Here is a 21,938-nt window from a genome sequence, read left to right as displayed (position 1 = left end):
TCAAGCCACTGCAACCCCCCCACCCCCTTGCCCCCATCCACTCTACCAGAAGTGTACCCAGAAGGGACACACTCCTCAAAAAAGGTTGAAAACCCCTGCTTCAATGTGTTTTACTCAAATAGCATTATATAAATTTGATGCAAGTGCTTATACCCCATCTAATTCTCCCAGGTTTTCATAGGAGTTTGTAAGGAAATTTTGATATTAGTGAATAGCTGATTTTAAAAAGGTTCTTTAAAAAGTAGAAAATATTACTTTGGGGAAAAGACGCACGAAACAGATTAAGTATGGCAAGTCCATCTACCTGCCTATCTATCTGTCTGTCACATACACAGACCTTTCACGTTCGATATATTCCAAAGACCTGTGAGCCAGCCCTTTTGGTGCTCGCACCTTGGCAATAATTTCTTGTTTTTCTTTAAGATCTTTCCAAATTGTGTTTCATCTAGCCTTGAAGTGATTGCTAGTCTCCATATAGTATGCAAGATAGTCTAAAGGCAGCTAAATAAGAAGTTAGCTTGCTAAATAGGAACATTACAAAGCAGAATTTAGACAACATGCCAAAAGTAAGTGTAAATAGCACCATGAAGGAAGAGTTCAAATTTCAACCACTAAATAACCACTAAGCAAGCCATCCATAGTAAATTCAAATACAGACCTTTCAATTAGAAGGCATATTACTTTTATCAAGGGCACCCTGCAGCTATACCATCAACTTTGAATTAGGACACTGGTTTCACAGAAGCAAATGCCATTGAAGAGTACTTTAAACTTTACCAGTGGAATTTATTATTTGCAAAAGTACATTTAACCCTGTTTCTTGAATTCCTTCAATAGCAAGATTTTTTTGAGTAATACAATTTTCAACAAACAGACCGCATATAATTCATTTGCCCTGTAGACAACTCACACATTTTTTATTAGTAGTGCTGCAAATTCAATCCCATTATAATGCAACAGAATAAATTCAAAACAAATCTCAAGAGGCAAGGATTTCTTAGGGTAGTAACTTTTACTGGACCAACTGTGTAGTAGAGTTAGAAAAGCTTTCAAATGCAAAACATTCTTCCTAAGAAAGTCTGTCTAACTCTACATCACAGCTGGCCCAATAAAAGATATCACCCCAAGAACTCCTTGCCTCTTGCATAATTTCTGGACCATCACAGCTACATCACTCTTACACTACCCCAACTAATTTAACTCTTCTGCTCCCCATATCTCACCCCAAGCTCGTGACAATTTTACTGAAGGCAACAGAGCTCAGTGTCAAAGAACATCCTGCAACTGGAAAGAACTGACAAAATCCTAAACCGGCCCTCCTTACCTTACCCATAACTAACTACCACTGCTGTTCTTTGTAAATAAATGATCAGGGAATTGTTTTTGGGGGTTTTTTAATTCTTCTCTGAAAATGGAGAGATTATCAAGTTGCCCAAAGAGTAACCTAAATCATATTCACTAAGTGCTTAAAGAAACAAGTGTGAAGTATATATAACACTACCTTTGATATCATTCTATGCAGAAGGCTTGAACATGAATATTATGCTCTTCAGTTTTAATCTGTTTTATCTCTGCTGTCAATTCACTTGCATCTTACCTTTTTAATCATTGCCAGTATACTGTCTGCATTCAATTAAATATAGAATCATACTAATTTAAAAAGCAAATGTTTACTTGATGGGCTCCATTTAATGTGACAACAATGTCTGGTCATGGTAGAGAAATTCCAGTATGTTTGAGTTGTTTTACTATAAAAATCTGCAGCTGCCTTAACTTGTTCTACAATACCTACTGTTCAGTGATTTAAAAAGTTGTCATTAACACACACAGAGGTTAATGAAAACGGGTACAAAGTAGAGCATAAAAGGGTTAAAAATACCAGAGGAACCCATGGGCAATTCAAACAACATACAGGCCACTTCTACACGTGTGCTTAACTGCAAAGTAGATTAATTAGCTGTGGAGTAAAGGGTCATTGTCTACATGCATGACAGTATCAGGCCACAGTAGACTAATTAACGCCGCTGTAAGATAGTACTGGTCAGGGACATTACTATCTTACAGTGGGGTAATTAACTGTGATTAAAACACACATGTAGATGCCAACTGCAGACAAAAGCTCCACCTGGTCACCCCAACTAGCAGAGGGCCACACTCTTGCCTGCTGCCTAGCCATAAGGCTCCTCACTTTCAACACCGTTGTGCCCCAGCCAGCTTCTCTGCTACCCAACACCACTATCCCAGAGCCCAGGGCTGACTCGCTGTGCCCCTGGCCCTGGTGTTAACTGCCCCACCTCTGCTCAAATTCCTGCTGTCCTGGACGCACATGTAGACACTGCGCTCATGCGTAGGTTACTATTGCTCCAGAGTTTATTGCTTTGAATTAACTGCATGTGTAGATGCACCCACACACATGTTCTTAAAAACAATGAAAAGTTAAATCTGAAAGCAACTGGGGTTACGAATGATTTTCCTTAGTAATAAACAGGGGAATAACAACTCTTAAGCATCATATGCAGGGCTCCATAGCTTGCAAAACAATAAAAGCATTTTGAGATTAATCAGGTTATCTCGTACTATTATCAGGAAGTCTATCTTATATTATCATTTATTACTGTTTCTGTTGCGGTAGGGTTAAGGGGCCCCCAGTCACAGAACGGTCGGTATTTGCCTCACGTGCACTTACATTTAAGATGCACTACAACACAAAGAAGGTTTGACAACGGGATGAGTTAAATGCAGATAAGAGTTGTGCCAGCAAAAAAAAAACGTGGCAGCTATCACGCGCTCACTCCACAATGCTCTGACTGAGGTTTTAGCCTTAAAATCCCATTTTCCTGAGGAACAGGAAACAGACTGAGGCATAGAGTTATCTCCTACTATTTTAAATGGTGCCATACGTTTTGTAATGGCCACCTCCACAGCCAAAATAAACAGGAATCAAAAGATTAGACCTCGATCGAACCTGTCATATGAAGAACAGCCCAGTTGGTGGAACAACAGTCCAGCACTCAGAGTCCGTGCAGGGTGGAAGCCTCGAATCCGACAGACAATGCCAGGAGACAATTCATGCTGACACCTAATGAAGGGCACCAAACCTGAACTTATGCCCATCCTTGTATTATTTATGACACTTGCCGTTAAAGCAGCAGATTCATTTTAAGTTGCCCTTTTTTATTCTTAGAGCTCTTGTCAGCACTGGTACTCAAGTCTTTACCTTTGACTAGCTAGCTACCTCTCGTGTGTGTGGTATCTGCATTTCAGTGATTTGCCCATTGTGCCTTGGGCTGGCACCAGACCAAACTGAAAGGTGCTAAGTTTTTTCCACAGAAAAAAGGGTTTTTGAAAACTGGTGTAGGTATATTATTCCCTCTACATTTTCTCTTTCACCTTAATTTATCTCATAGTTTTTCTTACAGGGGAGAGTCATGGAAAAAAAAGGAAGAAAAGGTAAAAGGTCCGCTGATTTTTGTTCTGATCAAAAAGCCTTTTGCTGAAAAAAAGAAAAAAAAAATTCTGATTAAAGTGTTGTGACTGGCTCTAGCTGTGCTGGGGCAGAAGAGTGGCTTGACTGAGCATCTTAAAGGAGGATTAGAGCTTACAGGGCTGTGTGAGACAGTCAATATGGTCAGGACAAAGGTCTGTCCTGCCCTCCTCCCGCAGACGCAAACAGATTGTCTTTAAGTTCAGACTGTTCCACCTCACAGACAGGTTCAGGCATGAAGTCAGAGAAGAAAGGCTCTTGCAATTTAGAGTTACTCTGTGCAGTGAAAAAAGAAACCTGTCTCAGCCCCAAACACCTGTTAACATGGCTTCAATTTGGAAAGCTGAAATAAAACCAGCAGGAAATGCTAATCACCCAGAAACAGTTGGAACAGGTCTATCAGCCAGAGACACTTAACTCCAGCAGGCCGCTCCTAAGGCCTCGCAGCTAACTTTTTGGCACCTTGTTTCTAAACTGCTCTCCAAGGACAATGGAGGTCATTGTAAATCCACTCCTGATGCTGAGGGATGCAGATAGAGCTGCAGGCTCTTAAAATCTCACAGGATTTGCAAACCTCACTTCGGTTTGTCCATTTTGATTACAGATTCAAACTGTTTAAATACAGGGCCATTTTACCTTACATTATGTGACAGGGTTTTTTTCCACTAAGTGCCAAGGAGTCTGAACTCTCTCTACATAGCATTAATTTAGCTTTGAAAACAATTAGCATTGCAGCTGTACGAACACACGCCAAGCCAACAGGAAAACTGCACAGGTATTGCTTTGAAATCCAACTGCTAAGAGAAGTAATATGTTATACTGGTACATTCTCATATTATTTCCTTTTAAAATAAGTTGTCATGCTCAGCAACATACCACAGAGAACCATTTTTAAAAAAGTCTTTAACAAGCCTGTTCTACTCCTCCTTTCTTTGCTGACTAACCAAAGTAGGTGTATATACAGCATAAGCTTTTGTGAGCTGAGGCTCATTTTATCAGATGCAGTGAGCCTTGGGTTCAGGTAAGTTTGCACTAGATACAAGTATCTACTTTAGTTAGTCTTTAAGGTGCAAATCTACCCTGCCCTTTACTCAACTTCAGACTAACACAACTAACTGCATCTCTTCTTTCTTGCCAGCATGATCTCTCCTTTTTAAATGCAATTTAAATACTCATTCCTACTGTGCAGTAGCATTGGGGGGCACTTAACTGTGATGCAGTCCTACTGCGCAGAACAGTAGTAATGAGCTACTGCACAGTAGCTCATTGCTATTGTGCAATAGCATCAGAAAAAAACCATGCAGGAAGGCTACCACGTAGTAACACTGGTTACTGCGCAGTTGTTTAGTTCTTGGTTATGCAAGTACTAAATGACTGCGCAGGAACAACTGCTGCTGGTGCATGGCCACAAAATACAGTATTTCTACATTTTTAAGACACACAGAAAATAGCATAGAAGTACTCATCAATCTTTAGCTGTACTTGATGGCTTTTTAAAAATTACTAGTTCAATAGGAAAAGTCTAATTGTCAAAAGTAGCATTTGAAACATATGGTAATACTTTGCTCACAATGAATAATACTAAAAAAAAAATCCTTACAATCTCACAAGTATACCCCATGCAGCCTGCCAACTCAAATAAGGATGGGTTGATTACATAAAACAGAGATGGAAGCAGATGAATTTTAGCACGCTACTTAAAGACGACAACTGAACACCTGAAGGAGATAAAGGCATTGTACTTGCAAGATGGATTTTCACCCGCATCAAATGAAGGCTGGGATTGTTTTAGAATTTAACTAGCATTTGCTGTAGTTTTCCATTGTGATTGCAAAAGAGAAACCTGAATACTTTTCTTCAATTACAGGCAAGTAACTAAATCAGAAAAAAAGAATACTTGCAGGTAATATCTGTAACTATTTTGTAATCAGCTTCAGTCTAAATTGCCTTGTGCCTTGCACAGTCATTTAAACCTTTACAATGAGAGTAAGACATTAACATCCTGATCTGGCAGCATTTTGTGTTAACTTTATACCAGTATAAAATGAAGGCAGGTGGAGCACCTGACCTGCTAAGATGTCTATGCAAAACCCTAACACAGATAAACACAAAACAGGGCTTAAATGGCCTTATTTTGTACCAGGGTAGCACATCTATATCATGTATTATATGACAGTAGGAAAATTCCAGTCCCATCTCTGATATGTTTTTAACTGTGGAGAAGGCTGTTAATTGTTCCCCTCTCTTTAGACAGCCTTTTTTAGAACTTTTTTTTGCTTTATAGATACGCAAACTTCTTATGAAGCTTATGCCTCCTTGAGACAATTTCACTATTCCCCTTTTAAACTTCCCTCTCACCCTTTTCCCCCAGAGAAGGAGAGGAGGAAGACTGAATTGTTGTTTATAAGGTATATTCTAGTCCCACCCAGTTGTAAACAGTCATCTCCTTTCTGAGCAAAGCCATCCCATGCCTCCACACCCAGGGCCCTAAGAAGTGACATCAAACAGCTGCACTAATCTCTTCCAGTTGGTGGTGGCGAGTGATGGAATGGTGGCAGCTCTGTGCACTACTACGGCTGTCTCTCAAAGACTTCAGAGAATCCACTCAGCTGCACTGGAGCATGTCTCGTACACGGCCTTTTCTCTTTCCCTTTGCTCCCTCTCATTACTCTCCTCCTCCTCCCCAACTCAAACTCAGCAGGTTCTCTTAGGACAAAAACTGTCTGCATTACAAGAGCACACACTTCGCAAAACCTGTGCCAGCCGCAAGGCTGAAGAGATTTCCGTTTTATAGCACAGTGGGTTTCCAACGACAGAGCAAGGCTTCAATGAGTGCTGCTCTAATTAGACAGCAAAAGGTGGGGACTTTTTAAAATTTTCCCTTATGCTTGATGGCCTGCTTTTGTTTTGTTTGTTTTCACTCTTTTCCTTGTTCCCTTCCTCCTTCTCCCTGTCACCCCCTCCCCACTTCAAAGCCACCTTTGGGTGTAGGGAAGGCTGGTACCACTTCATCAGGCTTTCTATTTATAGGAAGATGCTTAGCAAGGGCACAATGCTATGTGCATTCCAAAGGCTGCATGTTACTTTTCTTGTCTGGACCAACGTGTAGAAGCCAGCACGGCCCTGATATAAACCAGGGCGATGTCATGCTTTAGAACTTGCTGGTATGCTGCAGAGTTAGTTTCAGCCTCGCTGTCTCGTGACTCCCATATTCAAAGCAACTCAGGTGAAGCTGACTGTTACTAGATAAAAATCACATTTTAACCTGTGAGGTCCTGGCTTCCCTTCCCCACCCTTTAAAAAAAAAGCATTCAAAAATTTGGCAGTGACTTAATAAATTCTGTGCATAAGCAATGACTGATCTCTTTAACATCAGGCCAAGTTTTGAGCCCTCCAAGTTGCACCTTACTCTGTAAACAGCCCTGCTGATTTCAACAGACTTACTTACAGAATAAAGGTCTTACTTGGCACAAATAAGGAAAGACAGAAAATGGCCCCCAGTTATTTTTACAACAAAAATGTGGCATGCATTCTCATAACTTAAAGTTTTAATTCTGAGGCCTTAAATTAAAACTGACAAGTGTGAAAACAGTTGCTGGACAATTTATTCAAGTATTTAAAGAATAGTAGTGTGTGACTGGTTCAGCCCCTTGCAGCCACCGAAGTCCCTACCTGCATGACGCACAGAGTAAAGCCAAGGGCCTGTCCACACATGCCAACTCACCTTTCACACCTTCCTCTGACCACGCAGCCCCCACATTTTTTGTTCAGATACAGAAAGCAAAAAGCTGCAATTTGAAAAGCTTGGGAAGAAGTTAGGAAAACACATCTGCTACAGGCTCTCAGATGGAAAACCTGTCTCTTAAGAGCTATGGTCTATGCCAGGGCAGGCAAAGTCTGGCCATGGGGCCAAATTCAGCCAGTAATGGACTCCATTTCCCAGCACCCCCTGCCCACATGGCTGAGGCCAGTCTCCATGGAGACCCCAGCTGCAGCTGCACTGTGATAGCAAAAGGTTGAGGTTGCCATAGACACCAGCCCCAGCCACTGGCAGGGCAGGGGGCTGCTCTGGAGCCATGGGGATCCTGCAGTGGAGCAGCTTGGTTGGAGCCAGGGCACAGCTGCGATCTGCAGCCTGCACACTCCAGGCAGGGGTGTGCAGGCAGCGGATCACAGCTCTGCCCTGGCTACTTGAAGCAGTGATAACGTAATCCTGAGCCAGGGCAGAGCCACGATCCGCTGCCTGTGTGCCCCCGCCTGGAGCATGCAGGCTGCAGACCGTGGCTCTGGCCTGGCCCCAACCAAGCTGCCCCCACTACAAGATCCCAGCAGCTCCAGAGCAGCCCCCTGCCTTCCCTGCACCCTGCCAGCGCAACTGGGGCTGATCTCCATGGCAACCCCAGCCTTGCTGTCACAGAGCAGCTGCGGCTGGGCTCTTCATGGAAACCGACCCCAGCCATGCTGGCAAGGGCTGCTGGGAAATGGAATCTGGCTGCTGGCTGGATCCACCATTTTGTTCACCCTTGGTCTATGCTATAACAACCTGTTAATGATAGCAGGGGCCAAAGGGCAGATGAAAGAGGGATGAAGTAACAATAGGAGTAGCTTGTCCTTGTCTACACTAAACCACACTCAGAACGCTGCACCTGCTGCTGATTTGGGTCATCTTTACAAGTAGTTTTTATATAGTGTAGACAAGCATTGGGAATCAGGATGGGCAGGAATGTTAATGACCAGCCGTACCAGTACAAATGCCTTTGCCTCCCACCTGACACACTTGCCTCCAGTGCACTCAGCACACTACCGTGTTTCTATTCTCGTAACAAAGCTGGATATTCAACACCATGTGACATCCTACACAGCTTCACTTGAGGGATGTCCTCTCTGCATCCACTCACCATCTGATATCCTATCCAGCAGCTTTGGATTCCCATTCTCGTATCACAATGCACTTCCTGAAGTGACCACACACAGTTTCCAGGTCTGGCCTTGCTCGATTTTGTGAATTTTTCTCTCTCTGTTAAATAAAAACACTAGAGTGCACTGCATCCTATGCAAGATAGATACTCTAATAAACCACATACCACTAGCTCTACTTCTCTATTTAACTTGATCAGTGAACAGATACAATACATTCTTCAGTTTGGCTTGCATGTATTTCTTTTCCTTGAAACCACTGAATTGCTTTCAGCCACAGTTTGTTGCTCTACTTCAGCACCTAAACCTATACGGAGCCAGATACACAGGGGGGGACTCCGCTCAGCTCACTGTAGTTACTTTGGTTTTAAAAAGGTGTAACCAGGATCAGTGTGGTTGCTTGCTTCTAGCAGCAAGACATTGTTTAAGCAATGCAAGCAAGTAGCTCATGGAACAGAACAGGATGCAGGCAAATTGAATTGACAATGTCGTGCAACTGACCCCTTTGGCTCAAAGCCATTCAGCCCCACCCTGTCTCACAGCAGTTACTCAGCTGGGTAAACTATCCTCACTAATGCAATTTAAAACAATGACTAATTAAAAAGGTGAAGCTACTGGGTTTTTGCATGCAGTATGCAGGTTAAGGAGTCAATGGGTGCATCTGTGCTGGAATTCTTTATACTCATCTCCCAGCAGTGTAAATCCTAGCATGTGACAGGCCTTGGGATTATCCAACATCATGAAAACTGGTATCTGAGGAAGTAGGCTATCACCTACAAAAGATTATGCTTCTCTGAACCAGCTGGTCTTCAAGGTGTCACCCTGCCCAGCCTGCTGCCTGACTTCAGACTAACAGTGCTAACTACCTCTCTCTACTTAGGACCTTGCTGCAAACCTGGTTAATCAATCTGACCTGATTCCCAAACACAGGATGTCAGTGTTGTCACATCATGCTGACAAACCTACCCAAAAAATCCTTAAGTCCAGGAACCCATCTCTGGATCACATCCTCCTTTGTGATGTCATACCACACCACATTTTATGCAAGAAACTTCACATGAGGGAATGAGTGAAGGCAGATTTCACAATCATTTTTCTGGAAAACTCAAGAGCTGGCAGCACTACTTACAGTCAGGGATGCAATGCCTCGCACTTTTCATTTTAAGAGATAATTTTCAATTATTTATTGACTTTACCAAACTCTGACCATTTGTGATGAATTTTTCCATGACAGGTGCCTGCCTTAAAGTGATTTTGTTTGTGGAAAAGTTTCAGCAAAAATGGTCAGGCTCTTTATGAGAAGTTTAGAAAATGACAATAAAAGCCCCCCACCCCCCAAGAAGCAAACCCTGTTTGTCTCCCAAGCAAAGTTGCTTAAAATTTGTCAAGGGGTCACAGAATTGTCCTATTGTTCTTGTAAAATAGTTGCTGAGGTCAGGTTGAATTATAATTAAATTATATAGTTTGTAACTTTTAAATAAAAGTGTGAGTGTACATACACATGTATATGGAATTAGAAATGCACTAGAAGTTGAGTCATAAGGCCAGAAAGACAAGGAACTGCAGCTATGGCAGGAGAAGAGCCTCCTCTTACTACCATTTCTTCCCTAGGTCACCGATAGATTTCTTTAGAGTAGATCTAAAGCTTCCAGTCCTACCAATGGCTCGTGGAAGAGTCAAGCTCAACATGGTCAGATTTCTGTGGGTTTTGTTTTCAGGTTCTTGGGTTCTATAAAAAAAAAAAAAAAATGTTGTGCCTGTGTAATTAAAGACACTGTGAATGAGCCAAAGAAATGTCTTTTGCATAACCAAATTAGTTTAACACGACAGAAAGACCCGGCACTCACTAAAAGGCAAACATTTGAAGCTTTATTAGTTGGTCATGTGTTGCTAGCCGTAAAAAATCATCTATTTAAAAAGTGTCTAGAATACTCTCAATAGCTAGTAAGTGCTGAACTGCAAGATTATTTAGCTTCTCCCACATCCCCACTATCCAAATAAAATTGGGGCAAGAAAACAAAAAGTCCCCCTGAAGTTGGAAGAAAAATTATGAACCCCTTAAACCATTGGTAAAGTGAATACCGAAGGCAGCTATAGGGGTACAAAATATGAAGGATATGCTTTGGTTACAGTGAAACCTAGCAAGGGGTTTTATGGTATACATACTTTTAAGAAGCCAGGCATTTTTACAGTAAGCCTGTTCCATTGTACTTGCCAACAGAAACCTCACACACTGCTTCTTGAGGTTTCTCTTCAGGAAATCCTTATGTCTAGATCCCTGGTGCTGCTGATGCAGTTGCAAGTCTTCTATCAGGTGACATTTCCAGGCATTGCCATGTTTGAGGAGGCGGCACTGAAGTTTGCAGAGAAGGAACCCACTGTGTGAGGTTTCTCATCTTCTCAATTGGCTGAGCAGCATTTCTCAGCTCTGCTAATTATATCAGCACTTTGATACAAGCTCACCAAAATAGATGGAGCCCTGCTGTTGGCCCAGGCTGCAGGGAAGTGGCTGTCCTCCTTAAATAATCCAAGTGAGGGGGTGGGAAGGAAGGGGATAAAAAGAGCACTGTTGTGCCACCTCCCACTGATAATGGCCACTGGGAGACATCAGCCAGACAACCTTGCTCTATCTAGCTAATGTTGCTAATGAGGGTGTGGCTTCAATGGGATGAAAGCCTAACCAGAGGGGTTAATTCCATGAAGGAGATACAGTACCTCAGCCAATTGTTAGCATAACAAAGGTCTCTATTATGGCCCCTAGAGTTGAGTAGTTCTTACCATAATTAGCAGACAAAGATACACAATTTGAGATTTTACATAATCAAAAGACACTCTCCTAAAAGGGAGCCCCCTCTCACACAGTCAATGGATTAAGTATTGTTTATTCTGCTGTAAGTAAACAATGAGGTGCTCCCAGCTCTGAGCTTTGCATAAAAAAAGCAGCCGTCAGGGAGACATGCAGTATGGCTTTTTCTTTCACTTCGAAGAAGGAACCCTGTGATTTAAAGCTGTTCTTTTGACAATACTGGAAAGCCTCAAGGCCCACCCTGTAAATTACAGCTTCCTGCATGAGGGCCAAAAAGCTGGGAGTGGCTGGGGGCAGTGTTACCTGTCCTAGTTTTTGGCATTAGAAACAAAACCCAAAAACTTCCTTTCTGTTTTGTGGTATAGGATCTGTTCGCAGGGAAATGTTTTCTGCCAAGTGACAAATCTAAATGACGGTAATAAAAAAAAAGCCAAGCAATGTTTAGCCTATTAATGCAGATGCCTCTGCATAAGCTTCCAACTGGGGAAAGGGCTCTTATTCAAGCAATGGCAAGGCCACATACTACTTGTATTATACATATGTGTGCAAGAAAAAGTATGGTCTATGCTACAATAAACACATGCTCTGAAATAAAAATCAGCTGCCCCTGAGTAAATCTCAAGTGTAGATAAGGACGCCACAGTTTAAGCCACTGAGACGGCCTTTTAAAGTTGCAATGGAATTTGATCCTGGATCCCAACAATTCTGCCTCCTGCTGCGCAACACATGCAGGGCAAGATGCACAATCTGGGGAAATTGGGGATCAAATCCCAATTGTGTCCTACTTGCCAGTGCAGACCATGATTCTGGGCTCCTCCTGAACCTTCAAGTTGAGAGCTGGGCACCTGATGATCACCTCTCAGCTGCCTCCATGACCACAACAGGGCTTGGTATGGTCCCCAGAATCAACCACCTGACCATCAGCTGGACTGGGACTGCACCAGGGCTCAAAATGGCTCCAGTGAGGACCCTGGAGCTGGCCAGTGATCAGGTGATTGTCATCTGGCTCTGGAAACCACACTGGGGCCAGATGGAGACCCCAGTGTGGTCTTAATCCTGCCACACATTCAATTTAAAGCACAACGGAAACAATCCACAAAAATATTTCCCTTTTTATGGAGTTCCCTTTTTATGGCACCATAAATTCCCTGAAAATGCAGCCAGTTACTATTTAAGATACGATTAACAGATTAATTGCATCTTAAGTGTAACTTCTGCCAGGCGCCTTATGCTGTTCAAGCTGCCTTTGGTTTCAGGAAGGATGAGACACATTTGTCTTTGTGCAAAATAGAAGGCAAGGAAGAGACAAGTGGTTTGCAATGGTATGGCTATCCTGGTGGGTAGACTGTGACTGCTGGACCAGGGCAATCCTCCAAGAGAGACAAGGCCTAATTCAAGAATTTCTGCTTTCCCACTCTGACCCAAAAACCCTAATATCCTGCTCCCCACCCTGTAGTGACAAAAGCTGGTGTGACAGTCCTTTCAGTTCTTTTTAGGGGAGTCCTTACCCTTGTTTTTCTAAAATGAAAAAAAACACTAATTCGAGGAAAGCTTTCTAATATTTTACATGGTTTATTTCCCCACCAGAATCACAACTACCTATATCAACCCATCCTCTCTGAAGAAAATTCTTTCCTCTATCTGCTATCCCTCTCAAAAAGATCACCAAGACCAATCCTTCTCCGGTGTCAGTGGAAACAACCTTTAGGACAAATAGAGCCCAGTATGTAAAGTGTATTCTGTTGAGGTAACCTGTGGTGGTCCTGAGCCTCCACTTGACCTCCCAATGCTTGCAGTTCTTGTGACAACTCCTACCTACCTTGCCTTGTTCACACAGCCAACGGCAATGCGTAGCCTAGGATGGAAGGTACATTTCTACACCATATTAGCCAATATAATTTAAAATATACACTGAGTCAGGCAAGACGGATGCATTTCAACATGTGAGCTAATCCAGAGGAGCCACCGTCTTAACTATGAAGTTCTAAATGCTAAAGTAAACATTTTACAAATATGCTTTTCATCCTAAGTGAGACAAGCCTATAAAGTCTTTCACCAAGTGTACTCCCTCTGTGCTCACAGAGCCAAGTTACCACACCTAACATTCATGAGACTGTTTCAGTTCTTGCTGGCCATGACAACTCTGCTAGCAGGAGCCATTTAAAAAAAAAACTGGTTTTCCCAGTGCAGGAATAAGAATTTTATCAATGGCCTTCCTTCTGCCACACTACAGGGAAACTCTCTCTGTGCCCAGCAGCGGATTACATTGCTGCCAGGCCTGAGGGCTGGCTGAGCTTCTTCCTTTGATCCATCCTCTGAAGCAAGAGAATTCACACAGCTTCTCAGTTTCACTGAATACAGGCTCAGGATGATGCTACATCTCCATTGAAATGCTAGGATGGAGGCCTCAAAGACATGATGAATTTGATGTGCTCAGTTGAATGTATTCTATGAAGAGCTTTTCTCAGCATTCCTTATGCTGTGAGTGTGTATTTGTAGGGGGGGAGGAAGGAGGGAAATATGTATAATACTAAAAGAAAGAACTTCAGCTATTTTGCACCACATTTAGAATATATATGTGATTTATTAAGGAGTACTAAATTATGTTTAAAGAACAAATACACTCTTTTGATGGATTAAGTTAAAAAATGCCCAATAATTAAAAAGATTGAGGCTTCTTTAAAGGTTCTTAGAAATAATTATCAATGTCTTAACAAAAAGGTTTATTCCAACCCTGCTGCATACTAACCATTAGGGAAAAAAAATTGTCAAAAACAGAAGTATATTCAGAAGAGTAAAGAATCAAGCAAACCAAGGTGTCCATATTTTCCATATGTGAGCCATTCTCCAAATATAAGCTGAAAATGCAGCCAATGCTTAGCAGTTTGATTCACTGCTGTTCTTAAATGTCAGGTGTTCCCTGTGTAAGCATTTAAACTATAGTCAGAATCAGTTTCATTTATATCCTTATGTATCTGGATTCACCTTATTCTATTTCGAAAACGGGAAACATACTACTGGAAGAGTCCTACTTTTGGTAGGGAGCCACCTGTGCAAAGCACACAACCTTTCTAACCAATTAAATCACATCTTAAAAAAAAAGAACCATCTCCTTGGAAATATTTTCTTCCTTAAACCAAAATGTGGTACTTCCCAACTAGTCCCAGGACACTTAATAAAAATGGCACATTTTTATTAAGGTGGTGTCTTATAAGTAAGAGAACGCTAGTTTCATCCAAACTTTTTTTATTTTTAAAAAAAACACATCTCTCTACAACTTGCTACTGTAATTATCTATGTCCAGGTCCAGTTCTCCTTCTTCCCCCACAACAGAGTTCAGATATAAACCAGTTAGCTATAACCAGCCTTACCACACTTCTCATCTCTAAATTATTCTGTAAGTACCCTTATCAAAATCTTTCAAGTTTTAGGTTTCTCCACCAAAACGTTGTTTTCTGACATTACCTATGCCCATTATTTTTAAACCAGCTGTTTTCGCCATGTTAAAATAAGACTCACAGCACCCTTGTGAGCTGCTCATTTACAGATGGGGCTTCTAAGGAAGAAAGGTTAAGCAACTTGTTCTGCACACCACAAACCAAGTCAGTATAAATCCACCCGTTTTCCTTCCCCCATTGCATCTGGCGCTAAGAAGCACATCTAGCCTACTTCTTACCTCAGTGAGTTATCTGGATGCGTCTCCATGTGGGTCTCCAGCCCATACTTGCATACAAATTCTTTGAAACACACTGGACAATGATAAACTTCTTCCTCAGTCTTCTTCTCCACTTCACTGGACTGAGCTTCCTCAACAACCTTCATCGAGATGAAAAAAAGGTTACAAGAACTCAGTGTAAGCAATGTGTCCAAACGTGCAATTCAGCCAGAGTCCGTCCTTTACCATGTAGCAGCTCACAGACTTTTTTTTTTTTTTTTTTTTTTAATAAGCTACTGAAAATAACTCATTTCAGAGACAGAGAGAGAGAAGCTGGATAAACATGACATTAGCTAAATGGGGACTGATCCTTTCTAAGGTGAAGCAACTTCACCATTGATCACACAAACTCATTAGAACTAAACAATTCATAAACCTAAATAAGGAACAAAAGTGTACGTGTAGGATTGTTCAACTCGGCTGACCATTTAACTAGCATCATTATCCTCTTCCTCCCCCTGCAGGAAACCAGGCTGTCAGCCTAAATTATTTATGTCAGAGAATCACAGACGGCAACTAACTCAAGTGATCCAGAGAAGAGCAGTGAAATAATGCATGTTTTCCATAGATATCTTCCAATTACAGAAAGAAAAGTACACACAGAAATGGGAATCTCTCTATGCTGAATTGCTACTTGCCTGCCAATTGGAGATTGTAAAGGGATACTGTGAAGTTAACCAGGGCATCAAAACTTAAAATTTTGCATAAACCAGCTTTTATGAAACCTAAAATGGAAAATGAATATTTTTTCAAATAATTTCATGGGAACTCCCCTACAAATAAGTTTGTATTTTCCTGAATTTTTTGCAACTCAAATATTGCACACCTGTACTAACGTAGGGAAGCTTGAAAGTAAAACTGGACAAAAAATTTAAGCTATTGTTAGGGTTGGAAGAAAGTATTAGTGATCTGAACTTAGACTTATTAACACATCCACACATGCCCACGTGCACCCCTTCCCTTACCAAAGAAACTGAGCTTCAATCTAACTGGAGCATTTTATCCCTTCCCCCATCCAATTTTTATTATCCAGAATAAAAAATAAACAACCAAAACAACTTAAACAGAGGAAAGTAAAATACCGAATTTCTTTCATTTTACTAGTAAGTAGACATTAACTAAACCAGTAAGAATATCTGAATTTTAAAAAGCCCTAAGTATGAACTGAACATGTTTGCCTGGAAGATGCTTTCATGGAAAAGGCAAATTGTAAGAGGAAAGAGCCTCGGCAATCAAAACATGGAAAAAAAGGTAGTCAGGGAAATCATTTGCTGCACGCATTGGCAGGAACCTTTTTTGCAGGGGTCCGTTCCTCCCTGTCTGTCTCAGCCTCTTGACTAAGTTTCCTTTTAGATGACAGCCGTCTGCGCTTCAGAGGAGATGGAAGAGTCGTACTCGCAGCACCGTTTGGATCTTTCTCATGAATCTTCATATGTCTAAGCAGGGGAGAAAAGAAGATGGCCTTTCAGCATACAGACTAGGCTCCTCCAATGCAATGTAGTTGTAAAGACAAATATTTAAAATGGTATTTGGATTAATTAACAAGCACAACTCCCATAAACTGGATTTTGCTTTTTAAAACAAAGTATAACCTACAGCTCCACAAAACACTAACTACAGGCTCACAAAGGAAATCTTTGCAGGAGTCCACAAAGTCCACTCATACTAGATGTCAAGCACCTTGACTTTCTGTGCCAGGACCTGCATCACCAAAAAAACAGAAGGCAGCTTCAGAAAAACACCACAAGCCAAATACTAAGTTGCCCTCTGTAAATGTCCTACATGGTTAAGAAGAAAGTCTCCAGTTGATTTTTCTAACTTTAAAACTTACAAAAGAAGGTCAGTATTATAAATCTAGCAATATCTGGTAACTTGATAGCAACCATTTTGGTAAGCCCCCATACTATCAACAGTTAACATTATTCTTGTTTCATACCAAATAGCAGATGTTGTCAGAATTTTATTGAAAAAAACATGTGACGGGGAAGTGTTGTCTGGGGCAGTATCTTTTATTGGACCACCTGCATATTGGGAGAGATCTTAGAAAAGCTTTCAGGTATAAAGTACCTGTCTAAGATTACTCCAAAGCTGGTCCAATAAAAGATAATACCCAAAAAAATCCTTGCCTCGCACTGAAAACAAAGTACTTTGTTTTTAATTTCAAATGTATCCATGAATTTTTACAATCATGTGATTATCAAAGTCCTTGCATAAAATGCAAGGTGTGGTACTCCCCAAATGAAAGTTAGACTGATTTTTAAAAGTCCAAGGCCTTTAACACAGCTGTCAACAGTGTTTTCCAGTGGCAGGCCAGAATGACCTAGCTCAGGTCTGAGGTGGGCTGGTGCTCAGACTGGCCACTGCTGCCTTTTCCTGCTGCCCTGGCTCCTCTTTTCCCCCACAAAAAACAAGTAGTTTCAAGCCTGCATTATATCTAGTCTTTTATACATTTACAAGCTTTTGGGTAAGTTTTCACACATACAACACAGAAGCCCAAGTTTCATTTTCAGAAGTGAATCAGATATTTGGCTACCTCCATCTCACTGTAAATCTATATAACTCAAGTACTTTGAAGATTGGACCTCGCCTCTTATACCCCTTGGATGAATTAAAAGTTTTAGCATTACTGTTGGCAGACACAACATTGAAAGCAATTGTCCCCTGGTTTACACAAGTCATTATGGCCAAGATTTTCAAAGCAACCTGAGGACACAAAATGCCCAACAACACTACGAGAACGCTGGTGGAACATGGGTAGTTGATTCCCTTCAGCTCCTTCTGAATGTCCCAGTGGGAGCAGTGATCAGCACTGCCTTTTGAATTTGATTTTGCATAGTCATTGTCTATAAAGAACAGACTGCTGCAATCCAGACAAGTCCTGTACATTCCCTTTACAAGCTGAATATTAAGACATAAATCCATTTTAGTTTGGACATCAAGTCTCAATACTTTAAGATAACCTAAAGGATCAATATAACCCATGGTGCAACTCTCCAAAAGCCAACAGAGCAACTGTGGTCTAACATGTTCATTTACACTCCCTTAAAAGGGCATCAAAATCTTGAATAAAAGCATCTTTTGTTGATGCCCCAAGGTCTTAACAAGAGATGAGCAAACCAGAATAACTTCATGTTTAATCAAAAGGATAACTCTGATGTAGAAGTGGTACAAGATCAAAACTGATCCTGCCAGATGCCAACTGCCTCAAAGTACTACTGAAGTCAGCAGCCCTGAACTCTTCATTGGATCAGACCCACTAGAGAGCAAGCCTGGAGTTTCCCAGCACATTCCCAGGAGTCCCTAAAGTGGTGAGTACTTTTCTCTCCCTCCCCCCACATCAGCTACAGCATGGGGTAATTGTGCCAAGCCACAACTCTCTTTCCTGAAGAGCTGAGAAGGGAGTGGTCAGAGCTTTGACTCTGCACAGCCATCTTCCCTACAAGATGTACCAGGCAGCATACAGGTAGAAAGACTGTGTAACAAGTGAAATAGGTGATTCCCTCCCCAACACACCCAAGGAACAGGCAGTAAAACCAGGGACCAAAATTATAACTTGGACAGCAAAGCAACTGAATGCTAACATTGCCCTTTCCTTAGGCCTTGTGAGAACTCTACAACTGAGCACAGAGACATCCATCCTATTTGTAGTTTGGGTTTATGGCAAGTGTTTGAAGTAGCTTGTCTAGTTTTGCATAGCACGATACATTCAGGAATCATTATTATTCTAGAACAGCTGCTTACAAAAAAACCAAAACAAAAAGACAAACCACCAAAGACAAAAATGAAGTCTACAGTCAAGGTCCCCAAACGTGCTGAGGCCAGTCACTTCCCACACACCTCTCCCTCAACTGTAGGGGTTTCTTTGGTTTTAGCACTACTCTAACACCCTGAACTCTCCAGGCCAATCCTAGATAATAAATCTATGATATAAGGAGTCATTAGCTAGGTTCAGAGTGAAGAAGTAAAATGTGAGCCGTTTGTTTTTTTAGGACTGCTCTGCAATGGTGGTAGATGAATTTACAAAACCAACAAGGAAGAAATAATAAGTCAGAACTTCAGCATTCAATTCACTGGCAAGGTAAAAAGCTAGTTGAGCAAGGGGATGGGTTTTTGTTTTTTTAAGTTGTTTTCCAGTTAAGGTACAAGTCTGAAAGTGAGATATGGATGTGTTGTAACTCATATACTAGGCCTACATATTTAACCTTTTTGGCAACATGATACATAGTTAACATTATTTGGCCAGTGCCTCTATAGCTAACATTATTTGGCCAGTGCTTCTTCAGAAAATTAATATAAGCAAAAGTGATTAAACAAAGAACTTGGGAAAAGCTCTACACCCTAAAAAGAAAATATCTTCCCCCTTGGTTTAAAGATTATATTATCTTACCCAGAAACAGATATAATTCCTATTAGTGGCTATACATGGGGAATATATTCTTCAGGGCATTATTCTCTCATCCTGTTTCTCCATCTGCTTCAGGCCACTGATTTCAGTGCAACTACTTTTGATCCAAATGAGTGCAAGTGACTGTTGGTAATTCAAGACCATTAGCATATGAAGTTACAGACCCTTCAGGTTTTAATTTTGCCCCTTTGAAAGGAAGCAGCCTTAGTTACTGAGCTATACACAGGGGAAACCCTGACTATTCCTTTGACTTTTATGGTGTAGGTCAAATACCACAGACACTGATGGCTCTCCTGTGAAATCATGTAAAGAAAAATAAAAGACAGCAGATCCCCAAGTTCTCCTGTAAAGTTGCAACCTGTTTGCAATACAACAAGCAGGTTTATTTCTTTGACAAGCTGAACGGGTTTCACTGCATCTAGTCAAGAGTGGAGGAAAGGAAGATTGTTAGAGAAACAACCCAAGGTAGTGGGAAGATAACACAGAAAAAGTAGAAAGGATAGACACCCGCCCCATCTCTTTTACTTTGCAACAGGGATATTAAGAACAGTTCATTCTGCCTGGAAAAAAAACTTCATCACCCAACAGGTGCTCAACTGTAACAGATGTCAGATTGCACTTTTTTTAATGCTTAAACACTCCCTTTGCTAAGGTTCATTCATTTGACGTTTCTCAACTGTGAAAACAAACTTATTTGTATTGCCTTATCCTTCCTCAGAAGAGCCCCCCTTAATTAGATCTTACATGCAGCACTGAAACTTCATGATTTAGCTTGCCAAGATGCAAAGGGAACAGAAGCAAAGCTGTGCTTAAAAGTTAGCACATTTTCCCTACTGTAGTCATCATCATTGTTAAATTTTGACCTGTCCATACTGTCATACTTAGAAAATGAAAACTGACCACATACCACTGTGGTTTCACCATTAGTAATATATAAGGCTTTTTAAAATGTCAAAATTCAAGGTGACAATTTAAGAGGATATGACAAAGAAAAAGCATACAGAAAACCTGATAGTCCAACAGACAACCAAGCTCCAAAAATGCTGATTCAGACTATGTTGAAGTCAACCAAGCAGTTCTATACAAGCTTCTCTTCCAGTCCAGAGCTAGAGTCTCAGCTGGTGTATGGTTGGCATGGAGGTATGTGGATGACTGAGTGTACAGTGCCACCAGATGTACAAGCAGAGAAATATGGCAATTTTATAAAAGTGCTCTGAAAACTATGCTTTAGATTGGTAGTAGTCCATCCTCTCTGGTCCTGGGTGTGTAGGCACATGCATTTGGGGGTTGTTTATGGCAGAAAAAGAGGGTGTAACTGCAGGGGGGGAGGGAGCAGGACAGGCAGGAATTAAGGAAGTGAAAAAATTAAGCTGAATTTCAGGACAATCTGCCAGGCACAACTGTCAGCCTGCAAAATAATTTATCAAGAAAAGTGGTGGAAGCCTTGGTACCTGAAATACTTAAAATCAGGATGAACAAGTTCCAGATGAGAGTCATGTGTAGTAAGTAACCCTGGATGAGAAGGAGGAATGGATATGACGGTCTTAAAAGGTCAGTTCCATCTTTAATCTCTAAGGTTTAAGAAATGTGATGCAAATTATTTGGATCTCTTGATCCACCTAGCTATTACAGCAAACTTGTACACAGAACTCGACAGGAGAGCCACGGTGATCTAATCATGCCACAAACTTGAGTCAGCCCTCTAGCAAGACAGTTATTTTTCTACCTGCTTTAATGCCTTTTACCCCATATCCTCTATAAGTATCATCTTCCCTTTCTCCCCAAGGGCTACTCTCCATCCCCATGACAACTGAGCTCTGAAAGTCACATGGATAGCACTCATACCAAAATGAAGTGGTACAAAAAGAAAAAAGCTGCTTCTCTTCCCCTCCCAACCTCCTGCAGCTGTACTTTGACCTACAATTTACTTTTAAGAGGCTGAAGTGCGTCTATTCCAGCACTACTGCTACTGAAAAAATATTTCTGAAGATTTTTGGTTCTTTTGCTCCCCTAGGGTGGCTGCAGTTGAACATGTAAGGGACCAAGTCCTACAACAAACCAAGAAGTTTGGCCAATTGCACCAGTAGTCCCTTCTTGGGGTTTGCCTTTGATCTCTAGAAACAGTGCTGCCTTGATCTTCAGGAAGGAGTATTGAAGACACAAGCTCATGTGTTCAGAAGACAAACTCTCTGGAGATCTAAAATACTGCTGAGAGCCAAGCAGTTCCTGTGGAGAACATAGTAAGCAGAAAAAAAAGTGTAACATTCACAGCCTTTGACCAGCTTCCACAAAGAATCCCTCTCCCTGCTTCTGGAGTACAAGCAGTACTGGTTTGCAGTTGGGATAGCCTGGTTGCAGACAGGTCTGACCAGAGGAACAGTGGATCCACAAGGAAAGCAGCCAGCTGATCCAGTGAGGTCTGGCTGGGAAAGTCCCACATAAAATCCAGATGAATGTCTGAGCGCAGACTTACTGTATGCATACAAACGCTCTTCTGCCATTTTGATGGGGCATAGTAGAAAGGATATTAGAAGTAGAAAGGATATAGGATAAGTAGAAACCAGAATGAGTGACATAAGTGACTGGTGCCTCCTGAATCGGGGGGGGGGGG

At 41.5% G+C, this 21,938-nt stretch overlaps 1 protein-coding gene across 2 annotated transcripts in view; it reads right to left on the bottom strand.

Annotated features, from left to right (window-relative positions):
• Positions 1 to 21,938, bottom strand: part of RREB1 (ras responsive element binding protein 1) — a 166,464-nt gene that overhangs the window by 34,133 nt on the left and 110,393 nt on the right. For both annotated transcript variants that reach the window (XM_019522254.1, XM_019522245.1), the window contains exons 6-7: positions 16,214 to 16,358; positions 14,884 to 15,023 (exon numbers count right to left, since the gene is read on the bottom strand). In XM_019522254.1, the coding sequence (XP_019377799.1) occupies positions 14,884 to 15,023; positions 16,214 to 16,358 (285 nt within the window). The remainder of the gene's footprint in view (positions 1 to 14,883; positions 15,024 to 16,213; positions 16,359 to 21,938) is intronic.

This window comes from Gavialis gangeticus, unplaced genomic scaffold (genome assembly GCF_001723915.1).
Source record: "Gavialis gangeticus isolate Ggan-Ray unplaced genomic scaffold, GavGan_comp1, whole genome shotgun sequence".
NCBI lineage: Eukaryota > Metazoa > Chordata > Crocodylia > Gavialidae > Gavialis > Gavialis gangeticus.
This window is presented reverse-complemented; position numbering and strand designations above follow the sequence as displayed.